Below are 16,237 nucleotides of genomic sequence, written 5' to 3' on the forward strand. Positions count from 1 at the left end.
TCCTCTCCCCTATCTTACTTCCTCCAGGTAAGATGAAGCTCTTACTTAGACAAAGGGGCCATGAGAATGTCCTGCTTTGTGTTCTGCTTCTGCCTTCTTTCAGAAACATGCATATAATTTGAAGAGCATCTGAAAAACAAGTTTGATGAAGACAAAGCGAAAAAGCGAAATGCATTAAGCATTCTTGGCTTCTATTCAAAATCTAGTTTTGGCTTCTGTGGCCTTTAACCACTCGGTGTTTTTTTCTGAGATGGACTTACAAGGCATTCCTGTGCATTTTGTCATGGCTCCGCTGTATAAGGTACAATGTAAAATGTTCTGGGGGTACAGAGAAATACAGATAATTGTTTTCCTTACGAAATGCCGCATGATTTGGGAATGCATGGATAGCTCAGAAGTTGCCAGGCATCACCAGCCTGTGCGTATTCATGACGCCACATTTACAGTAGCATCCAATTTTTGATGACTTGGAACTACGTTTTCCCGCTTGGGAGCTTAGCTATCTCTTGGAGCTTATATACCAGTTAGGGTTCCAGTAGGAAGCAGATGAAACGTTCAGGCTGAAAAATTAATAAAGGGACTCTTCTTAGAGGTGTGGCCAAGGGTTAGGAGAAGCAATAAGGGATGTTGTGGTACATGCAAGCTAGCGATGATAGGAGCTGTTCGTCTTGGGCCTGAAGGGACGAAGAGAAAGGCTACCAGAACTTGCAGAGAGAGAGAGAGAGAGAGAGAGAGAGAGAGAGCGTTGTATGGAAAGGGTGCCTTGTCAGAAGCCGAGATTTGCAGGGAAATAACTGGGGGAAAAACATCCTTATCACATCTTGCCTCTCTGCACCTCCCCCTGGGCTCCCGGTGGTGTCCTCCATTTGCGAAACCAATCGGAAGCCAACGGGCGAGGAAGCCCACTGGAGCAGTCCACATAGGTCACCCTTCCTGGGCACAGAGCAGAGCAGAGAAGGTAGAGAGTAGATCTGGAGGGTCAGATGGAAGATGTCAAGCACACTGGTTTCAGAGAGTTCCTAAGGTGATACTCCCTTGTCCTTCCTCTTTTGTTCTGCTTTCCTTTGTTTAAGATCCACAGCCTGCAAAATGATCTAAAGGATTTTCACCATTGACACTGCTCCTGGGGTGACTAATAAAATGTCTGAAATTCTTGCCAATGTGTTCTCTTCCACTGTAGCTGTGTTAGTCTGAGTCCTCTGAGAAATAGATGCTAAGACAGGATTAAATGCAAGGATTTTATTAGGGAAAGTGCTGAAGAGAGAGAATGGGGACGAGCTAGCAAGACTGGGAGAGCTGTCAGACTGACCCCAAGTGAAGGAGAGGTGGGTAGAAGCATCCTGGGCTGCTCTGTAGTCTAAGAAAGGTTCTACAAGGTTGGTGGGGAGCCTTCCAGTCACAGTCTTCATGAGAGGAGTCCTGTGCTTTGCTAGCCCTGTCCCATTCGCTCCCTGGTTGGGGGAAGCCTATAGAGCGTGGCCTTGGCAACTGTGGTGATGAACTTTAGAGCACAACATCGAGACACTTATTTGATTATGCTTTCCATAATTGGGGATCTGCGAGGTGCATTCTCATGTGCCCCTGTCCCCCCATTTCCTAAAGTTGCTAGTCCCCAGGAATTCAGACTGGTGTTGGAATCCAAGAGAAAGGGGTCAGAGAATGACTTTCTCCCTTGACCTCCCTAAGTTGGCTTCATAGCCCTGGGGAAAAATTTTTGTGCCAAGATTTCATAAACTCTCATAGAAATAGCTTCCTGTGGAACAGTGTCAATGTCTGGGGGTGGGCATGGCCACCTCTGTTATGGTGGCAGGGGAACCATGGTCAGGCTACCTTCTAAGGAACATTTGTCTTTATCATTGGGTCAGAGACCTGAGCTCAAGACTTTATTTAGATTTTCTATATGAGAGGGAATTTGGAGTATGATTAAATGTCTAGAAGTTGCATTTGCTTGGCCAACTTAAATCTGTGCCTAGCTTCGGGGGTCTTGAGGTGGATGTGGGAACTCACAGAGGGGAGTACTTGAGGCTTCCTAAGCTCTCAGGTGGCATACCATTCCCTGTAGAGTTCTGCAACTTCTCCCTTAGGCCTTGGAACGTTAAATGGCTCATTTCTCTTCATTTCTTTAACAGTAGAGCTTGCTTAACTGCCAGGAAGTTCCTAGAGCACAGAAGCCAGAGTCATCAGGATTCTTTTGGTTAAGAATGGAGTAGTAAATCTACCCATAAGAAATTTGGGGTGCTTTTGGGTAATATCTTGACAGCTAGGCTGGCAAAGAGAATTATAAATATCTAGTCTAGGCTATTTACCCAAGAATAGATGAGATTAAGTTTTGGAAACCTTTTGCTAAAGTAGCAAGAAATAGAACATGGTTAGGTCTTTACCAGGAGACTTACTCCACTGTAGTAATCTAATCTGATCATGCTTCTGTCCCCCCTGCCAGACAGCAAGTGCTTTGAGGGCAGAAACTGTGTCATATTCTTTAAAAAATCATTTTGAATCAGCTGAGTGATCCATGAATATGTTTTCTTTTACAAAAATAAAAAATTACCAATAATTCTGAAATCCCCTTTGATTATCTTCTCCCACCTGGTCTGTCCTCTCCTTCCCACTACTCATGTGCCAAGTACACAAGGGTGGCTTGAAGGGTGCTTGTTGACCTGCACTGGGGGGATCCAGAGTGGAAACTGAGGTTGAGCAGGCAGGTAGGGTGGCAGAGTGGTTGATTCCCTACTAGCCCAACCTCTCCAGCCACCCTGTCTCCGTACTGCTGGCTGCAGCACTAGGAAAAGCACCCTGCTTGTCACTGATTGCAGGGTGTGATACATGGCAGATTTGCTGTAACCTCTGATACTTTTTAGACAATAGGTTTACTATTATCATCAGAATTGTGCTATAGTCCCGTGGATTAAATCTGGTCTCATTGGGGATGCTTCCTAGGTCTACTGATAGTCCTTTGAGGTGGATACTCAGGGCTATTAAATTCTACTGGAAAGGTTCCCCTCCCAAAGGAAAGTTCAGGAAAAGATGAGCATTTCTTCTGATCAGGAACCACTGGGCATAGACTGACATGCTCAGGAAGCTGGGATATAAATTGGAATGGGTGGTGGGACAGAGACAGAGAAGTCAGACATGAACCGATGAAAAATGTGGCTGGTGTTGACTTCCTGGGTCTGCTGGTTCTCTGATTCTTTATCAAGAGAATCAAATCAATGACCAAGACCCATGGTCTGGGTCCTACTAGAAGGTGATGAGTACAAGTTAAGGACCTGTTCTTGGTCAAGAAAGCGAGGTCAGAAGGGAGGGAGGAAAGTAAAACAACAAAGAGGGCTAGTGGGCCCTTTCTTAGCAAGACTTTGAACAAGTCACTTCCTTTGTCTGTTTCTTTAGACGCACACCCCTGTAGGGAGAGTGTCAGCCCATAGCAGGGAACTCACGAGTCATTCCTCTCGATGAAAAGACTGTTCACAAATAGGGACCAGCCCTCCGCTGGGCCTTTGTCCTGGGCCCTGTGTTTGGTCACTAACTTCCTGGCAAATTCTTTCAATCATTGAATGCCTGTTTGTCTCACTGGGTGGACTTTTACTTAAAATTCTTATCTGGGGCTCATGCAGTAAGTGGAGAAAAATGTAAGACGCTCTTTCTTTGGTCATTAATAAAAGTCCCTGAGGAAAAAGCCTACGTAGCTTGTGTTAATCATTAAACTTGCCCTGTGGTCCGTTCTGAACTCTTACTTTGGTGCATGTTTGGCCAGGACACAAACGAGTTAGGTGAGTTACAGTCCAACGAGAGTGGGTTACCTGCACAGCACCACTGGCTGAGCGTTAACCAGATAACACGGCCATTGATTCTCGTCAGAGAGAAACAGGATCATTTAGAAAGGAAAGATAATCTTTCCCTTGACTCACAACGAGACAGAAACAGAAAAGGTACCGTGTGATTCAGAAACGTCTCTGCTCTCTGTTCTCTAGGTATTGTGTCTCTTGCCAAAGTCCGGGTGAGCAAAAGGAAATGGAGGATCTGTATTAGCAAACTTACTATTCTCTGAGTTCCAAAGGAGGGGAAGGTGATAGGGGAGGGAGAACAAGAGGAAGGGGAGGAATGGGAGCAGAGAGAGAGGGGGCTGAGAGGAGACTTGACCAAATGCTCACAGCTCTTGTTTGGTTGGAAATTCTCTGGTTGGGAGAATTAAGTGGAGGCTGGAGGAATTAGTGGATTAATCATGTTAAGAAAAATTACACTTATTATTGATTTGATTGCTCTATTCTAGAAGAAAAATGCAGGTCTGAGCATAGAACTTTAAGAAAACCAATGTATAACTATTGACTTCTGTTGTTCCAAGATGGGAAGCAGGCATTGAAATGAAATAGTAAATTCATGCAGCCGGATTGAAAATAGACTCTCCTGTGCTGAGAATATTCTGTTGGGTGTAATAGGCAAGTCAAATCCTGTTCTTTGGACTGAGTAGCAAATACTCCTGGGTATCTTTCCCTATGTGGTAGATGTATTTCTGAAAATTGAATGTTTTAAAATTGAATTCTATTCCAAATAGATGTAAAAATGTAGAGAATTTTGCAACTTACAGGAACACTTGTTGAATCCACTTGGATATTATAGATCTCCTTTCATAAATGTAAGTAGCCTCCATCCCTATCCTATCCACAGGGGACTTGAAGGCATGTACTCAGATTGTCTCTGTTTTCCCAGCTCCTAGCACAGTGCCCAGCATATACTAGGAATATAATAAATGTTTGCGGAGTTTAATTAAATATAGATTATTTCATATATTGGGTTATCTTAATCAGGACGTTCCTATAAGTTATTCTAAGTTTCATGCAGATATTCTTTTTTCTGGGAGTTTATTGTGGCTTTTATATTTTCTGAAAGGGTATAACTATGTTAGCTAGTTTCGTTGTTTTCTTAAAAATATAAATTAAATATGTATTTAGTAATATATACACGTATTTAGTTCTGTCAATTTGTTTAACTTTTATTTTTTATTATTTTTTAATTTTAATTCCAGTATAGTTAACATGTAGTGTTATATTAGTTTCAGGTGTACAATATTGATTCAAAAATTCTGTCGAACATAATTGTTGAATCACAATTCTGTATATTACTCAGTGCTCGTTGAGTGTACTCTTAATCCCCTTCACCTTCTTCACCCATCACCCCACCCAACTCCCCTCTGGTAACCTTCTGTTTGTTCTCTATAGTTAAGAGTCTGGTTTTTTGGTTTGTCTTTTTTTCCCCCTTTGTTTGTTTTGTTTCTTAAATTCCACATATGAGTGAAATCATATGGCACTTGTCTTTTCCTGACTGGCTTATTTCACTTACAATTACACTCTCTAGGTCCATCCATGTTGCAAATGGCAAGATTTCATACTTTTTTTATGGCTGAATAATATTCCACTGCATACACCACATCTTTACCCATTCATCTATCAGTAGACATGTGGGCTGCTTCCATAATTTGGCTATTGTTGATAATGCTGCAGTAAACATAGGGGTGCATATATCCTTCCAAATTAGTGTTTTTATATCCTTTTGAATTAGTGTTTTTGAATTCTTTGGGTAAATACCCGGTAGAATTTTTTTAACTTTTAGAAAATATCACAGCCAGTATTTTTCAGAGGATTTTGTCTGTGTCGTCTGACTTGGGGGTGCCCGGAAGGAGCTCATCAGCCTCTCCGGAGCAGTCATCAGGGCGTTATCCAAGGCATATGGTTTTTAGCTAGGCTTCCATGGATTCTGCCCATCTCACATGTGTGAAAGCCATTTCTGTCAGATTAGGTAAAGCAGACATAGAGTTCTAAAATATATATTCACCAGCCAGAATTTACTGAATGCCCTGTGGAACCTTTACACAAAGACGGTTGTGGAAATAGAAGACTGGGCCCTGGACCTCTTTGGGGAAGAGATAATTTAAAAGAAGAGGCACATGTGCACCATGTGGCCCAGGCTGCCCAGGACATGAGCTAGAGGTTCAGAGAGGAAAGGGAGACAAGAATCAGAATGGCTGGGTGTTAGAGGAGGTCTTGAGATGACGTGACTGCTGGTTGACCTGAGTTCGACAAGGACAGTTGGAGGCTCCGCAGCCCCTCCCCCATCCCCCTGTTCCCACAGGGCAAGATGTTTTCAAGGAGACAGCCCTGAGATAGTGATGCGTTGTTGAGACTCTCCGGACGGCCTACATGACTAACTTCAGTGAAGGCCTCTATACAGACTTGAAGATTCTGGCAGGCAGATATGGAGATCTACTCTCATTGGGGCTGCCAGAGACAAGCCTCATATGTAAATTCCCTTGCTTATTAGACCTGTTACCCACCAATCGGGAGCAGTCTGCCTCTTTCTTTGGTCTCTCCCTGCCCTCTGAGTACAGGAGTCAGTTTGCAAGCCAATGATTGGCCATCCAGCCAGGAGACCAGAGACATGGGCCTTAGGAAAGAGGTATCTGCAGGGGAAATCCTGCACTGGCCAGTGGCCCCCATGCAGGGAGGGGTGGCCTGGATGTGAGATGATTGTGGATTACCACGTGAGTGCCAGGACACCAGAAAATGCCAGCTGGACCCACATGCTGGGTGGAGGACCTGCGTGGAGCACCAGGTGGCAGAGAGGGGAAATGAAGATCTGCTGCAGTGGGCTCTCCTCTGCTCTGAGCCATCTGGCCAGACACCGATGCCCCACTACAGGCTGAAACTCAAAGCTAGAAAGTTGGAAGAAGAGCTGATGTTAGAGAAGGACGTGCAGGTGTGCCCTCCTCTGCTGGCTCTGCGGCTGGCAGACAAGGTGGAAGAGCAGGGTAATCAGCTGGAGATCTTCATGTGCCGGAGCGAGGAGGGCACAAAATGCCATGGACTAAGATCCCAGCACTAATGACAAAGCCTGGTTGGGATGCGAAGAGGTGGAATCCCGGGGAAGTGAGGAGAGCAAGGAGGAGGATGTTGAGGGGGATGTTATGAAATGGACAAAGAGCCCCGTGCCATCCCAGCCCTAATACAAAGGAAAGCACAAAGCATGCAGCAGCAAGCCCAGCCTGCCGGGGCAGCCACCGGTTTGTTCAGGAAACATTCAGGAAGACACAATATACTCCCACGGAATTTACTGATACAGATGCCAAATTCCCCAAAGGGTAAGTATCCAGGTGTGGTTAGCGTGGCTATGGGATGGATACAAGTGGCCGTGTCATTTCTCTGAATAGGTAGGAGACAGAGAAGAGGAGCAATGTCGCCACATACTCTGCCTGCCAGCAGTGCCTGTGTGATGTTCAGGCATTCAAGGGACTCACTTCCTTATAGATTGGATTATTCTAGCCTGTAGGGAGGCTTGGCCCAAAAGGGGGCTCTCCCTGGGTACAAGAGGTCATGGAAATCTATAGAGAGGGTACCAGAAATTCTTAGGGAATTGGACATGAGACAGGGAATCAATGTCCCTGTCGTTGACTGCCCCACTCAGGCCACAGTCACCTCACGAATGAAAGCCAAGTTACCCCAGTGTGCCCTCAGCACCCAGTATGGAACGCAGAGATCCATGCCGAGTCCAATCGTGGGACAAGACATTAATGATGTTGGGCCATCCATCACTGATCTAGGCGAAACTGACAAATCCTGGGAGGGGGTATGGGCTGTGGGAAAGATCTGGAGCAGAGAGGGAACTCAAAAAGCTGAAAAGCTGTTCCAACTGGCTGTAAAGTGTCTGATAAAGGTAATGAGGATGTTACTGTGGTTTGACGTCCTTGCTGCCAGGCCTCCCTCTGAAAAACAGACCGGCAATCCAATGCTCTCTGTTGGTTGGCCAGTGGAAGACCTTAAAACCTGAACGGCAATTCAGACCAGTTCCCTTGGCCCCTACCATCCCTGCTGCCCCATCTGCTCCCGCAGAGGCCGCCGGGATACAGTCCTACTTGAGGTGGGTGCCTTCCACACCTTCCGTATAGGGTGCACCCCACGATCGCCTCCAGGGGAGAGCCAGTAAAGGAGGTTGGAGACCTCATGTTCAGCTCACTGTTCACTGGTCCCCCAGAGATTATCAAGAGGTGATGTCTCTGGTGGATACCAGAGCTGAATGCACCCTAACGCATGATAACCCTCAGAAGTTTTCTGGCCCCCTCACGCCATTGATGGTTACTGAGGACAAACAGTTATGGTCAGGAAGGTTGCTGGGACACTACTACAAATTGGTCATTCTCTTCTGTAAGAATACAAAGATTTTTTTTTTTTCTTAAGGATTTATTTATTTATTTTATAGAGAGAGAGCATGCGCTTAGGGTGAGGGACAACGGGAGAGGGAGAGAGAATCTTAAGTAGACTCCATGCTCAGCTGGAACCAAGAGCCAGACACTTAATGGACCGTGCCTCACAGGTGCTTCAAGAACACAAAGTTTCTATCTCTTCAATACGAGCGAGCACACTGGGCATCCAGAGCCTACAAGGTCACACTCTGAAAACCTTAATTGAATTCTGCCTCCAGGGTGGCATCATCAAACCCGTGCTGAGGGGAAATGCCAGCTGGGAATCAGGAAGTCTACCACCCCCTTGAAAATGCTAATTGTGAAACAATACAAATTGCTTGGGGGACACAAGAACTTAGGAAAGCTATCCAAGAACTGTACTGGGTGGGTATGGTATACACTGCCCATAATGCTTTCAACAGCCCTGTATGGCCAATAAAAAAGCCAGATGGCTCATGGAAGATAATAGTAGACTACCAAAAATTGACTAATGTCATGCCCCCCAACCAGGTGGCTGTGCCCAACATTGCCAGTGTCCTAGACACTGTGACCACCATCCTAGGAACGTACCATGCTGTGCTAGACTTAGCAAAAGGTTTTTTAGGTATACCACTGGCCACTGAGTCACAAGATCAATTTGCCTTCATGTGGGAGGGGCAACAATGCACGATGCCAGTACTTCCCCAAGCTACTTGCGCAGCTCCACAATGTGTTCCCAGATGGTAATCTGAGACCTGTCCCTGGTCTCCTTCTCCACATCAATAAAAATGGGCCTATTACATTGATATCATATTAAAATGTGAAGACTAGTTTCCGCTGCAGGACACTTTGCAGGATTTGCTGAAACATCTCTGTGGGAGAAGATGGGCAGTGAACCCACAGAAAATTCAAGGCCAAGGCAGTGACATAAAAATTTGGGGAGCTGTTTGGGTAAGATGCACATTATCCTGGCAGCTATGATTGATAAGATGTAAGTCTATCCAACCCCTAAAAATATGAAAGAGATGCAAGACTTTGTACGGATTTGGGGACTTGGGGGGACTGTAATTCTATACCTCCATCCCTTATACCACTTAGTAAAGAAAGGGCACATCTAGAACCGGGGATCAAAACAACAAGCTGCCTTTGAGAAGGTGAAAATATTAGTGAAGCAGATTAAAGCTCAGGGCCTCTCCCAAGCAGGGCTACCCTTTGAGTTAGATGTGTCTGTGACTCCATGAGGTATGGGATGGGCACAATAGCAGAGACAAGGAAAGACAGAATCCCTCTAGGATTTTAGTCCTAGCTCTAGAAGGGGGTAGAAACCCACTATGTCCCCATAGAGCAATAGCTCCTAGCAGTGTACCCCGTGCTCCTCCAGGTAGAGCCTCACATGAAGGAAGAGCATATCATAGTCAGAACTTCCCTTCCCGTCAAGAGATGTGTTAAAAGTATGTTCCACTGACCCACTTCTGCCATGGCGCAAACCCCTGCTTGGACTAAGTGGCATGCCCGTTTGCAGCAGAGAAGCAGCCTACCCTCTAAAACATGCAGGGGCTGCTGGGCTGTGTGGAGTGTGTAGATGGTCCCACCCCTCTTCCTAAGGCAGCCCCGTGAGGCCCCAGCAGCCTGGAGAGAGGAAATGGGGGCAATTCCTGCTGGTGCCTGGTATAGAGATGGCTGTGGTCAGGGCGACCCTTCTGTAGGGACTGCAGCTGCCATGCAGCCCAACACTGACACCATCTGGATGAGAGCTGGAAGGAACCTCAACAGCCCAGCGGGCTGAGCTCTGTGGTTTCACTGGTGATCCCTTATGCATCCTGCCTGTTAACCCTTCGCACTGACAGTCGGACTTTACAAAGAGATGAACCCCGTGGCTTAAATAATGGGAAGCCAAAGGATGGATGGTCATGAATAAGCCCTAGAAGGCTCAGGATATGTGGAAAGACTTTTGGGGCCATCCGCCAGAGCCTGAAATAGCCCTCACTGTCTTCCATATCACAGATAGTAAGGCATTGACACCCCGCGGCAATCAGGAAGCTGATGCCCTAGCCCAGTACAAACCCTAGCAAGATGGAGTACATACAAAGGGAGGTCACCAGAGCACCCAAATAAGATGGCCTAGTGCCAAGGATTCCATCTTGGCCCTGAAATACAGTGACTTGGTTAATGCAGTAACAGCATGTCCTGTATGTTCTAAACAAAATCCAAGGCAACTACTGAAGGAGTCCCGGGACCATCCACCGGAGTTTCCAACTAGTGAGGGATTGGCAAATTGATTGTAACGGGCCCCTCCCTCTGAGTGAGGGTTCTAAATATGCCTTGTTTTATATGGGCACTATATCTGGCTTAACCCAAGCTATCCTCTGTCACAGCATAAACCAGGCTGCTACCATTAGGGAATTAGAGAAGCTAAGTACCCTGTACAGATACCCTTATTGAATAGACAATGATAGGAGGTCACATTTCAAAGGTCGTGATGTCCAAGATGGGGCAAAAGAACATGACATTGAGTGGAGGGTCCATCTCCCCTATAATCTGCAAGCAGCAGGGTTGGTAGGAAAGAAAAATATAATATTAAAGCAACAGATTAAATTACTAACAAGAAAAAACATTTGGATAGATGGGCTAAAATACTATCCCAGATTTTAAGACATTTGAATGATAAGTCAGCAGGGCCCATTGCCCCATATACCAGACTGGGGACCCCCATGGAGACACTCAAAATGGCAAAGATATGGAAGTCATGGAAAACAGCCATTGCCCCATCTCTCATATGGATCAAAGATACGCTGCTGAGAACACCAAACCCCATCATACCTGGGACAGGCATTATCTCCTAGCGTTACAATGGAATGTCCTACTGGAATGGGTGAATTATTTCACGTCCCTGGTGAATGGAAACTACTCAGTCTCCTTTGGGATCCAGTTGTACTGTGGCAAGCTGGACCTGTTGAAACACACTATGCTTGGAGTGGAACATACACCACTGAAAGAGGGAGAAGGTGAGGGTCCTGGTCTTAGCTCTTAGTTCATCGCCTCTCTTCTACCTCCCCTTGCCAACACGTATGGTGTGCACAACCAGGTCAAGTTCCTAAAGCTTCCAACTTCCTCTCCTCAAGGCCAGGTGAGCGTGTTCTGTTTTCCACCGGTACAATCATTTGGCCACCATCTTTGTCCCTCCCTTGGCCTGGAGGACATCATAAACACATAGAAGCCCTCACTATATTCACCCAGCAAGCCTTCAATGACAGCCGGCAGAGTCTGTCCTTACTGAACACCAAAATGTCTCTGATGAGAAAAACTATCCTCCAAAATAGGATGGCTTTGGACGTTATTATTGCCTCAAGAAGAGGCACCTGTGCCGTTCTCCAAACAGTGTTGTATGTTCACACTCGTGAGAGCCTGCTAATTAACTCACCAGGACACAAGTGACTGCCCTGAACGATTCGACCTCTATGCTAGGGGGCTTAGTAAATGAATGGTTTGGATCACGGGGCTCTTGGTGGAAAAAATTATTACTTATTTTGGGGATCATGATCTTCGTCTAAGTTTTCTCTTGCGTGCGCTGGAGCGTTGCTGTGGTATCTGCCTCGAAGCGCAGCGGAAGAGCCGCGCAACGAGCCCCCTCGATGCTGGCGGAAGCCCTTGCTGACTGTTCAGCGCGCACTGCAGAAGAGGGGGCACGTGAGATTGTAAACACGGGCTAGGAGGCGTGGAGTGTTGGGAGGAGAGGTCATGGAGAGGACGTGACCTCCAGTTGACCAGAGAGTAGACCCCGGCATCGGAGGCTCCTTACTCCTCCCCTTGAAATGTACACTCCGCCCACCTTTCCCACAGTGGCCACCATTTTCCGGGACGCGGCCTTGAGAGCAGTGTGGTGCTGAGACTACCTGCCGGGTGTCGTTTGAACCCAGCTGAGGCCTCTATACGAACTTTTAAGATTCAGGGAGGCAGGTGTGGAGATCTACTCGTCCTGAGGGTGCCCGAGACATACCCGTACGTATGTTTCCTTGTGTTGAACCTGCCACCTGCCAGTCCGGAGGGGTCTGTCTGCCTCTTTCCTCTGTTTCTCCTTGCCCTCCAGGGAAGGGGGCATTCGAACCAACACAGGGGACAGATGCCATGGAGAAGGTGGCTCCTGAGCAGCGCTGGGAAGGAAGGCCAGGATTTCATTAGGCTATGGGAGAGTTTGGGGAGTGCAGAAGGCAGCCACAGGAGCCAAGGAAGGGGCTTGTCTTCGAGGTGATGGGGAGAACCGTCCAGTGCAGTGCATGGTTCACTTTGGAGAGCCATGGCCAGGAAAATTGGAAAGGTAGGGGCCCAGGTCGTGACCGACGGAGAGGTCAGAGACAGGGCTTTGCATTGGAAACAGAAAGCCCCTGAAAGGAAAACTAACATCCCTGGGGTGTCTCCTTTGTGCCAGGCCCTGTGTTAATTTCTTTGTTTATATCACCTCGGTTAATGTTGATGAAATCCTGAGAAGTATTCTTTTTATAGAAAAATATTTTATTTATTTATTTTAGAGAGAGAAAGAAAGAAAGAGAAGCAAGTGTGAGCCGGTGGAAGAGCAGAGGAAGGGAGAGACTCTAAAGCAGACGGACTCTGTGCTGAACACAGAGCTCAAAGGGGGGCCCTGACCCCACCACCCTGAGATCGTGACCTGAGCCAAAATCAGGAGTGGGCTGCTTCACAGGCGGAGCCAGCCAGGCGCCCCACTGAGAGGTATTCTTATTTTATGAATGATGGAGGTTTTGCACTGAATTAAAAGCATTAAGCAGAACAATGGCGCAATAAAGGTAGTGTTGAGGAAGATAGGCCTGGTGGACTGCACCAACTTTTCACAAGAATGGGGTAGAGAGACCCTGGAATAATGGGGTCCAGTTTGGAGAGTCCAGGTTTTTCTTCCTGTGTCTTTTCTCCCTTTCTCCTCTGCTGCGAGGACAGGACCGTTTCCCCCCAAATTCCCATTAGTACCATTTTTTTTTTTTTTAACCCAGTACCGTACTTAACACTTGCTTTGTTAAACTTTTTACTTTTTTTGTGTTGATTGGTTTCCTGGAGGACTGAGACTCTTGTAGAAACAAAATGAAACAAAAAAAACAACCTCTCCCTACCCCCCACCCAAGAACCACTAGTATCTTGATATCTAGAATTTATTATTTTTTAAATTAAGCTTTGTTCGATAATGAGTTAATGAAAGAGGCTGTTATTATTTACCCTGCTTAAACATGCATAAAATATGTTGGTGGGAGAAGGGGAGGGGGTGGAATAGTGATGATTTTATACAAGATTCTTGGATTATCCTTTTCTCCTGAGTTTGGGAGTTTGGTGGGTCCCTTTGAAGACTCTAGGGCCATGTTGGTATCACCTCCTTAATTTACCAAGTGTTGGCACAGTCAAGTAATAGTATGTGAGCAAAAAATGATAGTAATTTTTCATTTTATTTTTTTATAAAGCACGAAAGCTATCCTGCTCCCGCAAAATTGAAAATGCTTGTAATGTCTGAGCAGTTTTGAGAGGATTGATCTAAGTGGACAGGATGACTGTTTGGCTGATCTCTCTGATGAGTATGGAAATACTACTTCTGGCAGGTAAGTAGGATGTGTTCTGAAGGGATTATAGATAGAACTTACCTTGAGAACTAATCTATTGATACTTAAAGTGTTATTTGGGGGGAAAGTTTTGAAGTATCTGTTCTGGGTTTAAATTTTCACTGCTTAAAGATTATTTTTTTCTGTTTAGTAGTTGAGGTTATAAATTAGTTATGGATATATACTTCGATTTTTTAATGGCTGATGGAGGTTGCTGTTATAGTCTAGAGCTTCTAATAATAACTTACAACCTTCTTTTTATAATTCCTTTTTGAGCTATATGATGTAATTCTTTTTAGATTTTATTGCTTTATCTTCCCAAAGGGAATAGCTTATCTTGTCTCAGCAGTTAATGACTGCTTGTATCAAACTCGTCGTTTCTCAAATCACGTCTCTAATTTTTTCTGTGAATTTGGTGATCCTCGGTATCTTTTTACAGCATTTGTTTTGGGCCTTCTTTAGGTAGAAATATCTAATATGCTTCTGAAGGGTAAGCATGGGCTGGGGTGGCTGGGGCTGCCATGAATAATTGTGTTGATGTGAGTGATTCCCCATCACCCCTGGTTGTGCATTATGCCTGCTGTGTACATGGAAGGCCTGGGCTAACCAGAGTTAGCATGGCCTGGATTACCCTTTATCTTTTCTGATATAGGAAATGAAAAGTGTTCTGTAGATAACACTTTTCCTATCTATGATCTCACTGAGGAGCTGACTGATTTTTGATGGTTCCTTGAATTGGCTTTGCCTTGGCTAAGGCATGTCCAAGAGTGTCTTCAAAGACAAGGATTTGATTATTATGCCCAGCCAATGGTCTTGATGGGAGAACCCTATCTAACCTAGCATGTGTAGTCTATAGTGTGTCTTTTTTTCTCCCAAGAAAATTCCAGCACTGATCCATGCTTCAGCCTCTCTCTGAGCAGGCAAGGCAAAAAAAAAAAAATCTACAGAATTTTATATCCATCTGGGGAGTCATTCTGATCATATACTCAAAAGGAGGAAATCAAAGGATGGTATACTGAGCACGATGATTGAAATAGGGACACCTTCTAGAAGTTTCTCCTCTGGGAAGTGGAGTTACAAGAAATAAATGGTGACTTTACAACTAAAGTATGACAAACCAATTAGAGTGTGGGAAAGAGAGAAGAGATACTATATGTTTAATTAGGGACCAAATGTGTCCTTGAGGCCCTTCCCAAAGGAAGTAGAAATTCAGGATTGTTCTGGTGAACAGTGGGGTTTTGGATGTCCAAAATAAGAGAATCAGTCAGAACTCTCCTTAAAATGAAATTTTTGAAGGTGTGATCCCCAGACGAGTAGCTCCAGCAGCCCCTGGTCTGAACGGTAAATTCTTGGGCCTTACCCTAAGCCTACTGAATCAGAAACTACAAGGGTGGGGCCCAGCAATCTGTGTTTTATCAAGTCCTTTTGGTGATTCTGAAGAATGCTAACTTTTGTTTTTATAACATTAGGGAAGTGGGTGTATTGACAAAAACACTGTTTTTCTTACTTATTTACAGAGCCTTCCCTGAGTTTCCACATTGAACCTGAAGAAGGTAGTCTTGCAGGGGGAACGTGGATCACAGTCATTTTTGATGGTGGGTTTAGGTCTTAACAAATGCAAGTTTCTTATTTACTGGTATTCTGAATCCTAAAGAATATGAGTCTTTGGCTAGGGACAGGTGTAAAAGAGGGCCTGACGGGCGTTGGACCCACTCACACTGATTTCTGTGTTTCCAGATGCTTACTTGCTGATGTCACAGAAGCAGAGCACATCACACCATTAGATATGCCCATGTCCGCTTTCTTATCCCAAGCTGTGGGATGGTACCTTAGGAACCCACAATGACACGATATGGAAGCGTGTAGCATAGTCCTTAGCAATGTGTTCCCCAGAATCTTGGTTATCTTCCTTGCAGATGGTTCTATATGTGGGAACTTCTAAACCGCAGCTTAGCTTACCCATTTGTACCAGGGTAAAGAGTAATTTTGAGAGCTGAAAAAGTCCCGGGTTTCAATGGATGGACCTGAAGAGAGAAAATTTTTATAAACGTATAAATGAGACCATCCATTTACACCACAGTCGTAAATGCATTTGGAAATGAAGAGTAGTCATTTAATCCTCAGGCAAGCTTAGCGTGTCACATTGCCCCTGCATGGCCATGTCTTTATATTCTCCTGTGTGGATTTTAACAAGTCTGCTCAGCCCGAGATTCCCCTTTCCCTTGTGTTCAGGTTGGGAATCGGAGCTCCTTTACCCCACCAATGGCTCTCAGCTGGAGATATACCTGGTGAATGTGGCTGTGCCCGCCCTGCCGAGTATCCCTTGTGATGTTTCTCCCGCCTTCTTGGATTTGCCAGTGCTCACGTGCAGGACCAGGTAACCTGTCTGGGTAGGAGAAGATCAGACAGGGCGAGTGCCTTGCTTATCTCAGTAGTT

The 16,237-nt window shown here is 45.5% G+C and overlaps 1 protein-coding gene across 28 annotated transcripts in view; it reads left to right on the forward strand.

The window, feature by feature from the left end:
- The first annotated feature begins 219 nt into the window (after positions 1-219).
- Positions 220-16,237, forward strand: part of PKHD1 (PKHD1 ciliary IPT domain containing fibrocystin/polyductin) — a 513,811-nt gene continuing 497,793 nt past the window's right edge. For 18 of the 28 annotated variants that reach the window (XR_015722268.1, XR_015722269.1, XR_015722271.1 and 15 more), the window contains exons 1-5: positions 3,774-3,926; positions 12,733-12,931; positions 13,666-13,800; positions 15,318-15,395; positions 16,033-16,177. Coding sequence is in view for 19 of the 28 variants with exons in the window: in XM_087857017.1 (XP_087713143.1) it covers positions 13,749-13,800; positions 15,318-15,395; positions 16,033-16,177 (275 nt within the window). In the remaining 9 variants the exon portion in view is untranslated. The other 10 variants (XM_087857019.1, XM_087857022.1, XM_087857018.1 and 7 more) reach the window with 10 other exon arrangements.

Source organism: Ursus americanus, chromosome 29, assembly GCF_024610735.1.
Source record: "Ursus americanus isolate L20-20 chromosome 29, mUrsAme1.1.p, whole genome shotgun sequence".
NCBI classification, from domain to species: domain Eukaryota; kingdom Metazoa; phylum Chordata; class Mammalia; order Carnivora; family Ursidae; genus Ursus; species Ursus americanus.